This window comes from Sphaerodactylus townsendi, linkage group LG01 (genome assembly GCF_021028975.2).
Source record: "Sphaerodactylus townsendi isolate TG3544 linkage group LG01, MPM_Stown_v2.3, whole genome shotgun sequence".
Taxonomy (NCBI): Eukaryota; Metazoa; Chordata; class Lepidosauria; order Squamata; family Sphaerodactylidae; genus Sphaerodactylus; species Sphaerodactylus townsendi.
The window spans coordinates 129799230-129816199 of NC_059425.1; the positions used below are offsets into that span (position 1 = coordinate 129799230).

Consider the following 16970-nt stretch of genomic DNA (forward strand, 5'->3'; position numbering starts at 1 on the left):
TTGTCCTTCAACCTATCCAGCTAGTTTCAATTTGTTCACTCTTAGCCAATTTACCAGAGCAGCTAGGCAGTTATTCAGGATCTCTACCAAATCACCAGAGGATTTGGATAAGGATATATAGTGCTGGGTATCATCTGCATATTGACGACATCCAACCTTAAAATTGGTAATGATGTGTCCCAAGCATTTTCCACAGTGATTGAAAAGCATAGGGGATAGGATTGTCCTTGTGAAACACCACAGGATAGGTACCACATTGATAATAACTTGTTTCCCACAACAACCCTTTGAATCTGATCCATGAGGAATGATTTCAACCAGTTTAGTATAAATTCTCTGATACCTACTACTGCCTCCAAGCTTCCAACACAATGATATGACATACTATAGCAAAACCTGCAGATTAGTCCAACCTGCAGATAAGTGCGGATAAGAACTATATCTGCATAGCCCAGCCTGTAGCTAGACTGAAAAGGGTCTAGAGCACATGAGTTATCCAAGAAGACCTGGAGTTGGTCTGCTATTGCTCTCTCAATCACTTTGCCAGGAAAGGGCAAGTTAGAGATCAGGCAATAATTGGCCACATCATTTTCTCAGTAGGGATCAGTTTTTAAAGTATGTAACAGGTAACTGTTCCTTTGAGTGCCCAAGGTAGTGCTTTGAATTTGTGACTCATTTATAATAGATACTAAGGGTTACTCGGTACTGTACCGTTATGGTCTCAGAAAATTACAATTATTGATGAAATCCATTTTGTTCAAAGATTGAAGCTTTAATTGGGCTTATTCAGGGCCAAAAATACACGGGATTAACATTACAGGCAATCTATATACTTGGACTGTTGTTGCTAATGCCGCCAGTGTGTTTCTGGAGCTCTTAATTCCACAGTGCTATCAATGTTAGTAAACAAACTTATACTTTTTTGGATTATTTTACATATGTGAACAGTTCTTGTATTGATTACTGAAGCTGCATTGAATTGGAATATTTTATCTATTCGTTAAAGTGCTCTTCTAGCGCTGCATGGTCCTGCCAGGATATTTTTCCTTTGTTGCTGATGCTTGACCATTTTGCTAGTGTGAATTCCAAGTAACAGTTTTTGTCAGTTCTCCAGTAATGACCCCTTATGACAGCAGAGTCATGATTTATCTTCCTTCCTGTCAATCTTGGGAAGTGCATTCAAAGAAATCTGTTTATACAGATAGGAGGGGGGAAATGCATAGAACAAACAAGAAGTCACGAACAGAAAACTGTCTTAGCTCTAGCACAAAAAAGAGCTTCAAGTGAAACAAAAAAGCTCAAAAATGAATACTGAACAGATGTCAGGTGAATGCATTGAGCAGTGTCTGTAATGATATGCAATAAGTGTGCTCATTTAGTAGTTTTTGAGAAATTAACATTTTGCATCCAAAAACACTGCTGATTAATGGAATTTTGTATCTGAATTGTAACAATGAAGGGCTCTCACTTGTGGTTTTTAAACATACAAAATATTGAGGAGCTGTGCAGCAGGATTCCAGATTACTTGGATTTTAGGACTGCTATAACATATAAAAGCACTTAGGCTTAGCTTGCACAATCAATGGAATATTCAGAGCCCGAAGGGTTAATTTAGAACTTCACGGGATTGGCTGTGAGAGCTACACAGCATTATAAAGCCTGAGGAAAGGGAGTTCTGGGGGGGTGGGGGGGGGAATCTGTTATGAGAGCCAGAGTGAATGGGTAGCTCTGTTTTCTGGAAGCGAAGGGGCAGTTCAGAGTGGGCCATGCTTCTCTAAACTAAGTGCCAGGAAGGTCAGAGTTCTGAAAAGGATTCTGTACCAGAGTTCCTGGAGTTAACTATAACACAGTAACACTGATTAATCACACTAGTGGCTTGGTTATTTTTTTCTCTGAGGAGAATCCCATTCAGATATGAAGCAGTGAAACCTCTGAGAGAAGGTTTTTTTAGTGTTAGTGTCCAAAGAACTGTGTGTGTGTAGTACCTGAGAGTAAAAAGTAAGATTTTTAGAGCAAGGGCTAGTTAGTCAAGCAGAACTCCATATCAACTATATTGAAGTAACATATTTATTTTGCCTAGTGTCAAAGTGACAGTATCATCAGGAAGGCATAAAGATGATGTCCTGTCTGTAATTTGTATCAACTGAAAAAGTTATTAAGCAAAATATTGTACATAGTAGCCTCTCTAAAACCACCTTGCTTTGTACCTGTATATATATATTTTTTTCTCTCCTTAATTCTTTGCTAGTTTATCTCTTTTAAACTTGTTCTGTAAATGAAACCTTTCAGTTTCTGGTTTCAATTTTACAAGCGTCTGATGCCATTTCTTTATTTAGTTTATAACAGAAAACTGGTTATTTAAATTTTCTTCCAGAGGTAGTGCACTGCCTAACAGACAAGTGCCCTGAAAAAACAGCTAAAGACTGTCTTAGAGAAAAAATATGTGGGAAAACTGAAAGAGAAATATGAACTTTTAAACACCCTCTTCTGACAATAAAAAGTTGCCCAGTCAGAAATTTTGGAGGGAAAAAATTTCCTCAGGGCACAGGCAGTTGGCAGACTTTTGTGTGTGAGAAGCATTCTCATTCTCTCTCTCTCTCTCTCTCTCTCTCTCTCTCTCTCTCTCTCTCTCTCTCTCTCTCGTTGAGGAGACTAGGGGGTGCCTCATTATAACTGCTTTAAAAATCTAGAAGATAAATATTAGGGAAATAATTCCTTTAATGTCAGGAGGCTAATTAGTAGAGCACTAATCCTCTTAATTGAAGCCACAGTTATCTCTGAGGAATTGCAGTCCCTAGGAAAGCTTGCTACATTGAGTCTGCCTTTCTTTTCATGTGTGTTTTGTTTTTGCTGCTTCTAGGAACTATTTAGACCCAGTTTGGTTTGCTTTGTTATGTGTGTATATTTCCTATTACACAGACGAAGAACTTGTCATTCAAGCCAGATATTTTGTGTTCTGATCTAGCATAATAAGCATTTGTACTTACATTTCTGGGATCATCTTAAAGCTTCTTTAAAATGATTTTGTCCTGTGTTTACCTTTTCAGGATTTAAAAAAGAAAAAAAAGTCCCTATCCCTCTTAATGGGTCACGAGATTTTTTTGTTACTGAAATGGTGACCCCAAGTTATGTTCGCCAGTTGGATCTAGCAAATATAAGCCTAACACACTTACAGTTTTTTAGCATTCTTTGGTTTAGTTACAAATTAGGCACTACTTTCTTGTTTTGTTGATTTCTCCTTTTCAATTTTCTTTCATAGGGATTGTCCTTCATATGTTGCCAGTCCCAGACTCAAGTGGCCTATTTGCACCAGTTGCTAGGGAACATTATCCAGCAATATTTAGGGCGATTTCTTCCATCTTCACCTTCAGCTTCTCAAGCTTGGCAACACCCTATTTTGCTGGCAATATCCAGTTCTGACACCATCCCAGGAGCCTTACATCTGTACAAAACCACTCTGCAGATCATCTGGTAATGTTCAGGAAAAGAGAAAATTAATCTTTTGACATTTAAATACTTCATAAGTTTAGGGGAAATTTGTTTTAGTTTTAAAGTAAGCAGAGGTATAACATTTCAACTGTGGCTGCACTTTGTTTGCTAGCACTAAAAGTAAGATTCGAGATACTGATGGTGCCCTTGTGACTTGTAAAACCATTTTGATGGAAGCTGAAGTAGTATATATATAACACATTTTAAAGACTGTGCATAATTGGCAGACATCTAAAATACCATTGTCTTATCTGAGAAAGGTGTTCTGAACATTTTGTTGGATCTTTTTTTATTTCCTACCAGTGGAAATTACCTCCAGTTCAAAGGCCATGCTCCCCCTCCTCGCCTGGCATCAGTTCTTGCTTTTATTCTTGAAGCACTTCAGAGGACCAAGAGCACTGAAATGTGCAACTCTGAGCTGGTGCTCCCTGTGGTGTTGAAATGCTTAGTGTTGGTTAATGAACCTCAAGGTGAGCATGTGGAATTCTTAAAAATGCATGTTATTAGTTACAGTGAAGTAAAAAAGATATTGCCCTTCAATCCGCATGTGGGCATGCATTCACTGGGCATTTTTTTGTATTATGAAATGCAGATTAGATTATTATTATCAAATCAAAAGTTTCATCTTTATTTTTGTCTTTGACTTTATTTTTGACTCGTCTGAACTCATTCAGAAACTTGCTTTCAAGTCAGGGATTCTTTGATTAGGAAAAAATATTTTGAAATTGTCTGGCAATGTTATTTGACCATGGTTTCTTGCGTTAATTTACAAGGCAATCTTATGCTTTTAAGTATGAGGTTGTGCCACTAAATAAAAGACCACGTACAGCTGTTTCCTAGATGGTCTGTTTGAAGAATCAATGTGATTTGTCTCTTACAGTTAAAAAACTGTCTATGGAGTTTCTACAGTGTATCATAGAAAGCTGCCAAACAAGGTCAGAACAAGAGCTTGCCACCCAGCTGACTTCCATGTTCAGGTAACTAGAAAACTGGCCAATTGGCACTGAAGTGATTACATGGCGTTTGACAGGCAGCATGTTCTTTTAAGCAATTAATTACTCCTAACGTAATTTGGTTTTGATTGTTTTTAGTATTTCCATTCTTGGCAATGGTTTATCCTGAGGTTTGGACTACAGCAAAGAAAACCATTTATTTGATGTGTTGTCATACCCCCCCAAACTGGATTTTTAGAAAAAACTCATTGTAGTCATAAAGGAACAGCTGAAAATGAACTTTTATTTATTTATTTATTTATTTATTTATTTATTATATTTATATACCGCCCTCCCCAAAGGCTCAGTGCTCTTGCATATTATTTGAAACATTGAGGTGTACAACATTACTTTCCCTGTATAATGCCGTCACGTTCTGTGCTTTCCTCATCCTTGCTCCACATCTTTGGCAGATACTATTTGGCCATTTCCAGTTAGGGATGTCGTTTATCTGCTTCTTGTGAGAAGACTTCTGCCGACTGCCCCTGGCCCCTGTGTCTGCTCAAATCAACAGCAGGAGAAGATGTGAAGGGGGAAATGATGTCATGCAATGCCTTGACATAATTTCTGGGCAGAAACCCAGAAGTGATGTCACTGTGATTCTCTCTGCAGAGTTCCTACTGCAGATATGTCATCATCACAGTGACAAAATCTTTTTTCATTGCCACTGTCAGAGCCTCCTGCTGGAGGACCATCAAGGCCCAGCAGCCCTGATTTCAATAAATGTTTATGACCTGGTACATAAAAATAGTCACAAAACAGGCCTTGGTTGTTATTTTACAGAAGCTAAAATTTGAACTGCCTTTGTAGTCATTCCTTATTTCTTTTACTAGGTTATAATCGTAGGTTATAATTTCTTTTCACTATCAATATTTGATATCTCAAAAGGAAGTAGAGTTGCCAACTGAAAAGTTTGACCTTCCTTCTATTTCTTTAAGAGCGGTTTGATAGGGAGAAAAATCAGAAGGTGGTCTATTCACAGCTCAAAGACAGACATACCTGCTAATGTTTGCCAAGCAAGCTGTTCAGAGGGTCAGGGTTAGGGGCCAATAACAAAGATGGGAAATTTAAAGGAGATAAGATTTAGACCACAATATCAGTTGGGTGTATAGCCTGCCCTTGGACATGGAAACTTGGGTTCTGCTTAGACTCAACCACGGAGCAACTAAATAGCATCAGGCAAACACTTGCCTCAGCCCACCAGTGAAAATGCTGTGTATGGGGACTGCTTACATATTATGGCACTCGGGGATGCAAGCTGAATTTATAGATGACTAGCAGGATACCTGTGCTTCGCTACGGAGATTATAAAAAATGACCCCTTCCCTCCCCTCCCTTGCATGCCACCCCTCACTCCCTCCCCTTCCCTTGCATGCAAAAAAACCCCTGAAACTACTGGAAAATACTAAAAATATGTAACATGCCTGATAAAATTACCCTTGAAGTTTGAAATGTCATGAATTCATAAAAATATACATACTGGAAAAATACTGAAAATATAAAACGTACGGCATAAAAATACCCTTAAAGGTTGCAATTTAATGAATTCATAAAAATAAAGATCCTTTAAAAACACTGAGAATACTGAAACATAGTGAAAATGGCATTGATCACTACTTGGAAATCCTTCTGGTCTTTAGGGACAGAAGCAATCACAGCCTTGAATTCCAGAATGTATTTGTTGTGTTCGTGTAGCAGCTTCTGCAGTTCAGTTACCAGTTCGGGCTTAACGCCTGGGTAGATTCCACATCGAATGTCCCTCTCATTGTTATCATCCCCAACAAAGTATATCTGAAGAAATGATGGCAGCTGCTGGGGACCTGCCATGAGGCTTCCTATCCTGTGGTAGACCTGTCCCTGCACTTTGAACATTGGCATGAAATTGCTCTCTTTCACATCTTGGAAGCATCCATTGTATTTCCGGGAAGCAGAAAGAAAGTGTTCTGCCATTGGATGCTGAGGAGTGAGAAGCTATGAAGAGGTTCAGGGTAGGGTTGAATGGCAGGGAGCTGAACTTTACCGCCACTGCAGCACATTCCTGGGGGCTCATCCCGCCACTTCAGAGCATGACATCAAGCACAGGGAGATCGAAGTCTGAGATCAATAACCTTGTCTCCACAGTAATCAATGTGTGATCCATATTCAAAACCCGACAAATATTTTTTAATCCAAGGTGATAATTTGATTTGTAATCTTTTTTATTGTATTTGGCTGTAGCAGTCTGGTTAACATGAGGGTTTTTAGAGGAATACTTTTTTACAGCCTCTCTATGAACTTCGGGGTGACATTCAGCATACCTCATCACAGCCTGTCTGTGAACTTCAGGGCATTATCAGAACTTGTCGATTCGATACATGGAAGTAGAGCGTCAAAGTGCTCTTCATTAAAATGTCCTGTGAAATGAATCATTTTTACTCCCCATACTGCATCCTTTAGCTTGGCAAGCAGGTTTTTAACTGTCACCTTTAGAATGTTCGCGCAGATGGCCAGAGTTCAACAGTAAATGTGTAATAACTTGAGTAAAACTGAATATTTTGAAAAATCCTTTCTAAGTGAGCACCTAAACCACATAATGAACCGGTGTGCCAAATTTCAACTTTGTAGGTTCGGTGGTTTTTGAGTTCTTTTGATGAGTCAGTCAGTGAGTCAGTCAGTGGCATTTTGCGTTTATAGATATAGATTTAGAAAATCCAAGGTAGGTTGAGAGAATGCAGTCCAAGTGTAGCTGCAAACCGTGGTTATTGCTAAACATTGTTTGGCATAGTGTTTGAAAATGAGCCCCCATTTCCAGTTCATTGTTATACTGACAGAATTGGTCTGCGTGCAGTAGGAACTTGCTGGGTTTATTGTTAGGTTTTACAATTTTTTAAGTGTGCACTATTCTTTTTCTTTCTGTTCTGTGATATTAACATATGTGTTGCTTTCTTGTTTTCTTAAACTAGAAATGCATATTTCTTTGGTAGGTTTTTTTTTGAGAAGCAGTTTTTATGCCTTTCACTAAATGCCCTGGTTTCTTCCTTCAGGCAATTTATCCAAGATTACACTACTGTATATGGTAATCAAGTTTACAGCATCTTGGAAACAGTGGCAGTCTTGGACCAGTCTCTAGTTATCAGCCTGATTCCTGATATGACAGAAGCCCTGAGGAATTCTGAATACAAACAAGGTCTTGGCAGAAACACCATGCAAAGGTACATTTGGGCTTTTCTATTACCTTTCAGAAAGAGCATATTTAAACTACAGCATGAATTTCTGTTAGGAAGCATAAATCCAAAGTTAAAATCTATTAAGGCTCAACTTGCATTTTACATCAGGCGATCTGTGACTGATCTGATGTTTGTATCTTTTTTTAAAAAATCAAGATGTTTTTATCTTTACTAAAATCAGCCCTTAGACAGCAATGAAAGCTGAACGCATTTCCATGCACAATTTTCCAGGCCCAAATCACCTCTCCTACGGATATAATTTATTCATGGGAAAGGATTAATGATGGTACCAGTATTCTTTATCACCCTCCTGCTCTCCCCCAATATGGAGCAAAGTAGGCTAGGGAGATGGGAAAGGAAGAACATTCAAATTTCAAAAATTATATGAAAAAAGAGAATACGTTTGTGAAAGAAGGGTGCATTGCTTCCTTCATCGAATTATCAACTGCCTAAATATGCATTTAGAATTTGCTGTAAACATAAAGGCATAGGTCCTGGGGAAAATCTTGGGCACATAATTGGAGTTCTGCAGTAAACATGTACTCCAAATTTGTGCCATCAAGTCACAACTGACTTATGGCAACCCTGTAAGGTTTTCAAGGGACAAGAATTGTTTGGTGGTGGTTTGCCATTGCCCCTCACCACATGGGCTAAGAAGACTTGACTGGTCAAAGGTCGTCCAGCATGCTTTCAACAAGTTCTCAAGGTAACTCACAATATCATTGAAGTATACATAAAACAAATGATTTCTTCCACTCTACACAAATATGACTAATCAGAGGGGCCACGATGATTTAGAATTCACCTAACAAGTTTCAGATTAACATGACTGGAAACCACAAGCCTGACTCTTGTCAGGAAAGGGCAGGATAAAGACCAAATTAAGTAAATAAATAAAAAGGGAGCTGAAGCCAGAATTGCTTGTAACATTTATGGTGTTTCTTTATTTTGCTGTGCCAGAGAACACATTTTAAGGCCAAAGAAATAGATATTGATCTAAAAGGACCCTTACTTAATGACTGATTGATAAAGCATCGCTGATTATCCAGATCATATTTTTGTACAGCTATTGAGTAAAATATCAGTACCAATCCAACTTAACGCAGCAGATGTGCACTGATAGGCACTCACTTCACTATATTAAGCTGTGTCTCATTGGAAATAGGCAAATGAGTTTGATGCATATATTTTCAGTGACACTCTCTAGATGCAACCTGTGTGATATGAGCTAAACTGAAGGCCACAATGCTTCCTTCCAAAATTTACATGTCCTGAGCCTCAAACATCAGCTAAATTAACTCATCTGGAATTCCTTCCTAGAAATTCTAGATATGGGATGTAGTTACGGTTACTAAGTGGTAGGGAAGGATGTACTGTATAGCTCATGATTATGTTGCACTTTTGACTTTTAAAATACCTCTGACTGCATGCCCAATAAATCAGACTAGAGTTGTTAATTCATACATAAGAAACTCCAGTTTGTTTCTGACAAGAACAAGCCTGGTTTGCTCTTGGGCTCCCTCCGTCCTCTCCTCATACACAAAACTGAGATTGACCTACCTGATTTCAAAGTGACATCCAAATTTCAAAATGATTTCATGTGATATCCAAATGGTCCAGCCTCAGGTTGGAATCCAAGTTCGCAGAAAACAAAGTACCCAATTAGGATATCACAACTACCTCTGATTTCTTTCAGAACCAGCAATTTTCCAATCTCTGTTTAACATTCAGGGGGAAGGAGAGAACCAGCATGTAGTGCAGGGGTCCCCAAACTTTTTAAACAGGGGGCCAGTTCACTGTCCCTCAGACTGTTGGAGGGCCACACTAAAAAAACTATGAACAAATTCCTATGCACAAATGATTGTAAAATGTTTGATTTCACCTTTCAGCCTTTCTGTCATGGTCTATTTTTAGAACAGTGACCAAAGTATGTCAAGTACAGGGTGGGCTCCAAATATTGTTGGGGAGGCTGTGGAATACCTTCCCCTGTTAAAAAAAAAAAAAGCAGAACTTTCCCAATGAAGCATTCCATCTAACCCAGGATCAGGTATCTCTCTGGGTTCTTCCTCCCTAGCAGCCAGCGAGCAATTCACCAGCCTGGCTGATGCCAGTGGGAGTGAGGCGGAACAGAAAGCCTGAGAGCAACACATGGAGTAGCCGAGAGGGAAGGGCGGAGCAGGAGTTGCCACGTGTAAGGTTTCCAACTCTGGGTCAGAAAATTCATGGAGATTTGGGGTGCTACCATGTAATTGCAATCAACAGCCGTTGGGGCCGGTTCCTCCTCTCCCTCGAGCCCCCACTGCACATGAATGGAGCCATCGCCGCCATGCCTGGCAGGCCGGATAAATGCCTTCAGGGGGCCACATTTGGCCCCCGGGCCGTAGTTTGGGGACCCCTGATGTAGTGGGTAAGAGCAAGTGGACTCTAATTTGAAGAAGCAGATTTGTTCCCCTGCTCCTTCACATGAAACCTGTTGGGTGACCTTAGACTATACTCTGTTCAACAAAAAGAACTAAGTGCAGTTGTGCATACTTCAGTGGATGTCGGTACAGCATGCACCCATACTGTAAAGAAGCACGATTCTCTGGGAACTTTTAAAAACCTTACTGAAGCACCTGATTCAGTTATCTGTACTTGGAAACATAGCACATATTTTCTTTACCGGGAAACATAGCATTTTGATAATATAGCATTTACATGGTTCTAGGCTCCTGTTATTGAGATTTCCCTTTTTGTAAAGTTGCGCCCACCATTTTCTTTCCCTTTCCTGCTGCGACAAAAGCAATAGCAGGCGCAACTTTACAAAAACGGAAAACTTGATAATAGACATCTGGAGCAATACGAATGCTATTTTATCAAAGTGCTATATTTCCTGGTAATAATAGTTTTGAGGGAAGCAGTGCTTCAATAAGGTTTTAAAACACTCCCAGGGAATCGGAAGGTGTGGGGAAAGGCAGTCACTAGGACCCAGCGGAGCATTTAACATAAAGAAGACTCAGAAAGACGTGGCAAATTAATTCACACATCACCTGAGTTCTGTATGTTGAAAAGAATATTGTCACAGTTTTTCAGAACTCTCTCTGCCCCGACTACTTCACATGATTTCCGTTGTGGGGAGGTAAAGGGAAGGAGTTTGTAACCCACTTTGAGACTCCTTGTGGTTGAGATATGCAGGGTATAAATCCAAACTCCTCTTCTTCTCCAAACCCAAGTATAATCCAGCTTTATTTTTGTCTCTAAGAAACCAGAGCCTTTAACAATACATTAAACCAGAGTTTGTTTGTCATAGTGCAACTTTAGGCTGCAGTCAGATATCACCACAAATTGATCGAGCCACAAATTGATTTATCCGCTTTTTTGCATGAGCATGGCTAAATGCTTGCCAGGTTTGAGCATGCTCCAGTTTCCCATGATATCTTGGTTCAGGAGTTCTGCCACCATTCAGGATGGGATTCTAAGTCTTGGTTTCAATTCCTGTTTAGAATTTGGGGGAAGGGAGGAGGGTCTTGTGAGAAGGGACAATTTGATGTCTGCATTCAGGTGTTGCAATGATGAAGTGAGTGTCTGAGCACAGCAAAAAAGCTCTGTTGGTTCCCAAGTTTGTCATCCTACTAATTAGCTTGTTGCAATACCTCAATGCAGCTTGAGTCTTGTCCACATATTCCTGAAGATTGTTGCTGCTTGGTACATTATGTCTTTCTCTCCAATCCCAAGTGAATTATTTATTCTGTATGTGAGGTTCCTAGAGCACCTAGAATTCTCTATAGACTTAAAACGGGGGGACAAGGGGATCCTTAGACAATGTGACAGGATTGTGAAATACCATATATAAGAATGCAATAACATAGGATAAAGTAATTGTTGATGGCTTTGAGGTCTACTGTAACATTTTTTTAAAAAAAAGTAGAGATTTTAATTTTTAATACCAGAGTGAAATAGTATGATATTCGAGCTGCTGCTTCATAAACTTAAGAAGATACATGAACAAGTGGGTAGTTTTCGTGCAGAAACTCCCAGTTGCACAAATGCAAAGTGGAAGCTGATGTAAAATTATGTCCTGGTTCTTTTATCATTTTACCTTAAATAGTCCTGGAATGACATGACTGATTCTCAAGATCTATTAAACTCATTTTAATTAAAGTGTTATATACTTTTGTGTGTCCCCCTTCTCTTTTTCCTTAACAGGGGAGCCTATAAAAGACTCTTATCTCAGCTCGCAGAGACTGGACAAGTTGAGATACTGAAACTGGAAAATGAGAGCCATTAGCCATGTGATGATTAGTGACTTGTACGAGATCACTGCTTGGGAAGACAGTCCTTTATGCAAAGTTTGGCTTCCCTGCCTCCCGAGGAACTCTTTGTTTCTATCTAGAAAGCTGTCTCTCTCCATAGCTTTTTGCTGCATTTTTAATACTACAAGGAAGATCGAAAAAATAACATGGATCTCTATGATTTTAAACGACAGCAGTGTGCTATCGAATCCTACTATGGACTGTTGAAAATGCCAGCAAGTGTGGAGCTGGATGACTTGCAATATTGTTTGAAGAATGTTGCTTTTTTTTCTCTTAAGAGAGATAGATAAAGGGCAGCAGCAAAGGTAATCTCAAACAGTAAAGTTTTCCTGCTCTAATGAATCAATACATTTTGGCTGTCAGGCTTTTCATTCTGACATCCTGACTGATGTTTTGCACACAAACAGTTCATGTGAGCGCGGCAGTGGCAAGAAGTTCACTCTGAGTAAGACCAGGGTTAGGTCAGAATGCTTGAGCCACCTTATGTTAACAGAGAGTTAGTGCATATGCATTGCGCGGAATGTTGACAGCTGTCCTGCCGTTGTTCCTGTATTTAAAAAGTGTCAATGTGTACTGCAAAATTCAACCTATGACCTCCTCTCTGTTGTCCTTGTACGGTTTTGCTGGTGGAGCATGCAGTGCTTTGGTTCTTGAATAACAAGAAAGGATTTAGTTGTAAGAACTGCTGACGTGGTCGCTGTGCTAACATCTATTCCTTCCTAAGCCATGTATATACAGCGGCACGCACGCACACACACACACACATCACATCGACTTTATTACCTTGGTAAGGATCTCGGGCAAGATGAATTCCTAACCATATTCTAAAACAGGGAGGAAAGAATGCAGGTGCAAACATCTTAATTCAAGTTTCTGCTTAATTTTTTTAAAAAGATCACATATGATTAAATGCTGTATGTGGTAAATTAGATTTGTCAGATATTTCAGGGTGTTATGATGTTTTATTCCTCAAGTTCTGAGCCCCATCATAATTCTCCCTGTAATTTCCAAATTTATTTGATGTATGGAATTCACACTTCTGCTGAACTATCTGAGCAATTTACAGGTAATTTGAATTGCAATAGTGAGTGTTATAGGCTTGGTGGGAAAAGCAGTGAAACAAACTATAACTTGGCAGAGTTAATGATTAGAGTGTGTGTGTGTGTGTATCAATTACTGCCATGGAAATTTCCCTATAATCTTGCTCAGAGCCTTTCTGTATTGTTATAGTATTCTTATGTAAAGGTAGCATATTATCTCTTCCCTAAATCAACTATCATTACTTCAGATAATACAGTAACTAAAAGCCTCTTTAGGCTACTTAATAGTGTAGAGCATGGAGGTTCTTTTCATTATGAAAGTGACTTACTGAACCCATATTGTAGCTTCTTGTAAGCTCCTACACCTGGGAGGAGTTTTATTCATCTCAAAAAGGGCTGTGTTTCTGAAAGGTTTTCTTTAAAAGCCTCTTCAAGCAAGATGTCTTCAAAATCTGAGTCTTTAACATTCACTATGATGGAACAGATGTCTGTCTTTAGCAATACTTTTTGGAAGTGAAGCCTTTGACTTTTAAGAACAGATATTGTACCATATTGTTTAACTGAACTGTATTTTTTCTTATTTCAAACATAATTAATACTCAGCTGGTATTGTTTAGGCAGAAGGCAATGTGTCTCACAATGCAATATAGCATTCAGCTCATAGAAGAACTAATGTATAATGTTTGCAATTACTCTGCTTAAAAGGTTTAACACAAAAGTCTTTTACAGCTCCATCCAAAGGACAATACCCCCTCCAAAAGGCTTTTCCGCAGCCCTGGAAGGCCAAAACAGTAAAAGAAAAAACCCACCGAGAATCTCCCATTGGGGATAACAGATACATCACCAAAAATGTGTCAAATCTCCTTTGCCGGTTCTTCCAGCACACAGAGGTCAGGTGAGCAGTGGAGGGCGACAATGGTCGGCTCCACTCCCTGGCCAGTCCCCAGAACATCCCCGGCTATGCCGATGCAGCATTTTGGATACTCTCTCAAACAAGGACACTACACAAACAAGTCACTTCAAAAGTGCTATATGGCCCCTGTTGAGAATGGCTGTTTTAGAGTAAGGTTACAAATGATTATCTGGATGATTAGCTGAAGGTCAATTAGATGAAATGATAAGTGATTGTGTAAGCAATACAAAATTATGGAAAATATGCCTCAAGGGTCTCTTTTCTAATGCTGCATTCTATATAACTATATACAAAAATGGTAATTTTAGATAGAGGCATAGGAACCGGAAATACCGAGTTATTTGCTAGTTCAAACATGGCTTTAATTTTAGTGAGTTTTCAAAATGCTAAATACTTCATTAAGTTTGAGGCTGAAATCTTGACAATAATAATAATTCCCACTGAATTAAGAATTGACTTTGGGTTTATAATCCTAATTTATAGATCACAAGTGTTCCTGTTTCCTGTACAGAAAGTCAGACCAGAATCTTTGGAAATTCACTTTAGTGTAACTATTTCAGATAAACTAATTGGGTTATAAACTAAATTCTTTTACTGTGAATTGTTTCTTCTCCAGATGTTGCTGTTTATCCTTTCTGCTTTTACAGGAATGACAGTGTTTGGCTGCTAAAGTTGTTGCTATAATAACAGTGAATTGTGCAAAGAAGTTGCTCCCATATGTTCCCAGAGTTCCCATGTATATATTTTACTTCTTTGTGTTGTACTTTGAAGACTAAAGTGATCTTCTACAGTTGAATACCTGGAATATTTCCATCCATAGAATACAACAGAATGCACTGCATATCTATGTCTAGAAATGTCTGCTTTTTTGTACTAAATTACCAGGTTACTATGTGGCTATTTAAATCCTAAATGATAACTGATAAATATCTTAACATTTCAGCTCCCAAGTGTTACCCAAACTAGACACAGAGACAAGGAAATTAACTTTGCAAGGGTTCCAGAAAGGAATATGTGAGACTATGCAGTCCCTGTACACCATGGTGGATCTCAGTAGTCATACCTCAAAATAAAATCATGAAGAGAGTGAAAGAGAGTGATTGTAAACACAAACAAATCACTTCATAGTTTAAAAAATAAAAATGTAAACCTTTGTTAAACACCCATGAACTGATTTCCTATGCAATCACAAGTACATCAACAAAAAGGTGTATTTTATAAAAGAAGGGATGAAATTGGGAAGTTTTGGGGTAGGGATATACTGGGTACATCTGGACTAGATGCAGCAGAGATCCAGAGTGCAGACTGAGGAACTGGCAAAAAGGAGAAAAAGCCTGGAGGGATTCTCAGGAAAAAAACCTAACAATTCTGACTAGCAAAACCCTGGACTGGAAATCAATATTGCTGGAGGCCCTTCTTTTATGGACAGAAGAATCCCAGGGTAGGTAGTGGCTTGGGCCTTTTGACTTTGGATTGGGTCAAGATAAAAAGTTTAAATCTCACTGGCTGGCTTAAAGTTAACTGCTGCCAAACTTTGCCAGGAAAAATTGGAAAAATTCCTAGATTAGGCTATTGTGAGCCAAAACTGTATGGGCACAAAGAGCCTGGCTGACAACCATAACACCTGAAATAGGGATATATCACCTTTGGAATATATCAAGGTATTGGATGAAGTCTGTAGTGTTGATATGCCACTGAGCTGGGGGAGATTGCACCTGTTCTGCTTTCCTTGCGGGAACACCCTTCTCCTTCATTTCTGGAATTTCCAATGTCATGGATCATGGTGTCCTATGAGACTCGCCGTTTCAGATCCCTGGTACCTAGGCTGCAAATGGGGTGATTAAATAAGTCCAAAATAAAAGGGGAATTCTACTGTATGAGGAGTCTCAGCTGGATGGTGGGAGGGGTCCTCGCTCTTGACAATTCATATTTAGTCAATGCAAGTGAACTTCACAAAACATTGCAGAAAATAAGAGAAATAGCAAGACTGCTTGCCTCTGGCCCTTTCCTGTCCTGAATCACAACTGAAGAGCCAGTTTTGTATATTGCTTATGGTGTCGAATTACCACTGGGGAAGCACAGGTCTAAAACACCACTCTGCTATGAAATTCACTGGTTGACCTTTGACTGGTCGCTTTCACTCTAATTTATTGTACATGATGAAATGAGGGAGAAGAGAACAGTGGCTCCCAAAGTTGATTCATGACAAGTGGTCTTGTTCCTTTTTTGTGGCTAACCTTATTCTTGAAATTGTATGCTTGTGGGAGAAGGTTTTACCCCAGAAAAATTTAAGGGTTTTTTCTGGAAGAGTTTGACTCCAACCAAACAGGAAGAAGGGAAAACATAGTTCTATCTACGCTTGTTCACAAGGGTTAAGTTACCAAAAAAAATCAAACAAATGTGTATTATAAATTATACACAAATAAGCAAATTGTAAAACATCTCGGGTAAAACTGCAATATACAAGCTGTACCAATGCAATATACATGGTGGATATCAATATCAAATGACCAAATTCAGTCTAAAGGTCTGACATGGGCCATCCCCTAGGCTCATTCCGCACATGCAGAATAATGCACTTTCAAACTGCTTTCAATGCTCTTTGAAGCTGTGCGGAATGGCAAAATCCACTTGCAAACAGTTGTGAAAGTGGTTTGAAAACGCATTATTTTGCATGTGCGGAAGGGGCCCTAGAGAGCGAGGAGTCTTCAGGGGATGATCAGAGCCCAGTAATCCCAGACCAGGTTGGGAACTAACAAGGGCTGGGCTTGGAGCAGCCAGGTCCCCTGCAGGCTTTACGAAGTGAGCAACAGCAAGGCCAAAACTCAGAGCCAGAAATGCCTGCAAAAGCAGGCCGTGCATCCAGCCCTGCTCCAGCTGCAGAGACTCAAGCACCTAGCTCACCTGAGCCCACGTCAGCAAAAGTTGAGACAGATGGAGTTGTTGTGTGTTAAATGAAGCCTGCTAGCTCAGATAAGGCATCTTCTGCAGCAGGAGGAGGCAGAGTCTTCACAGGATGAAGCCTAACATGCTGGAAG

General features: G+C 39.4%; 1 protein-coding gene across 1 annotated transcript in view; it reads left to right on the plus strand.

The window, feature by feature from the left end:
* Positions 1–14773, plus strand: part of MMS22L (MMS22 like, DNA repair protein) — a 111131-nt gene extending 96358 nt beyond the window's left edge. The window contains exons 21-25 of the mRNA XM_048494087.1: positions 3260–3471; positions 3793–3959; positions 4370–4466; positions 7505–7672; positions 11873–14773. Of these exons, the coding sequence (XP_048350044.1) occupies positions 3260–3471; positions 3793–3959; positions 4370–4466; positions 7505–7672; positions 11873–11954 (726 nt within the window). The 3' untranslated portion in view covers positions 11955–14773. The remainder of the gene's footprint in view (positions 1–3259; positions 3472–3792; positions 3960–4369; positions 4467–7504; positions 7673–11872) is intronic.
* Positions 14774–16970: the final 2197 nt, after the last annotated feature.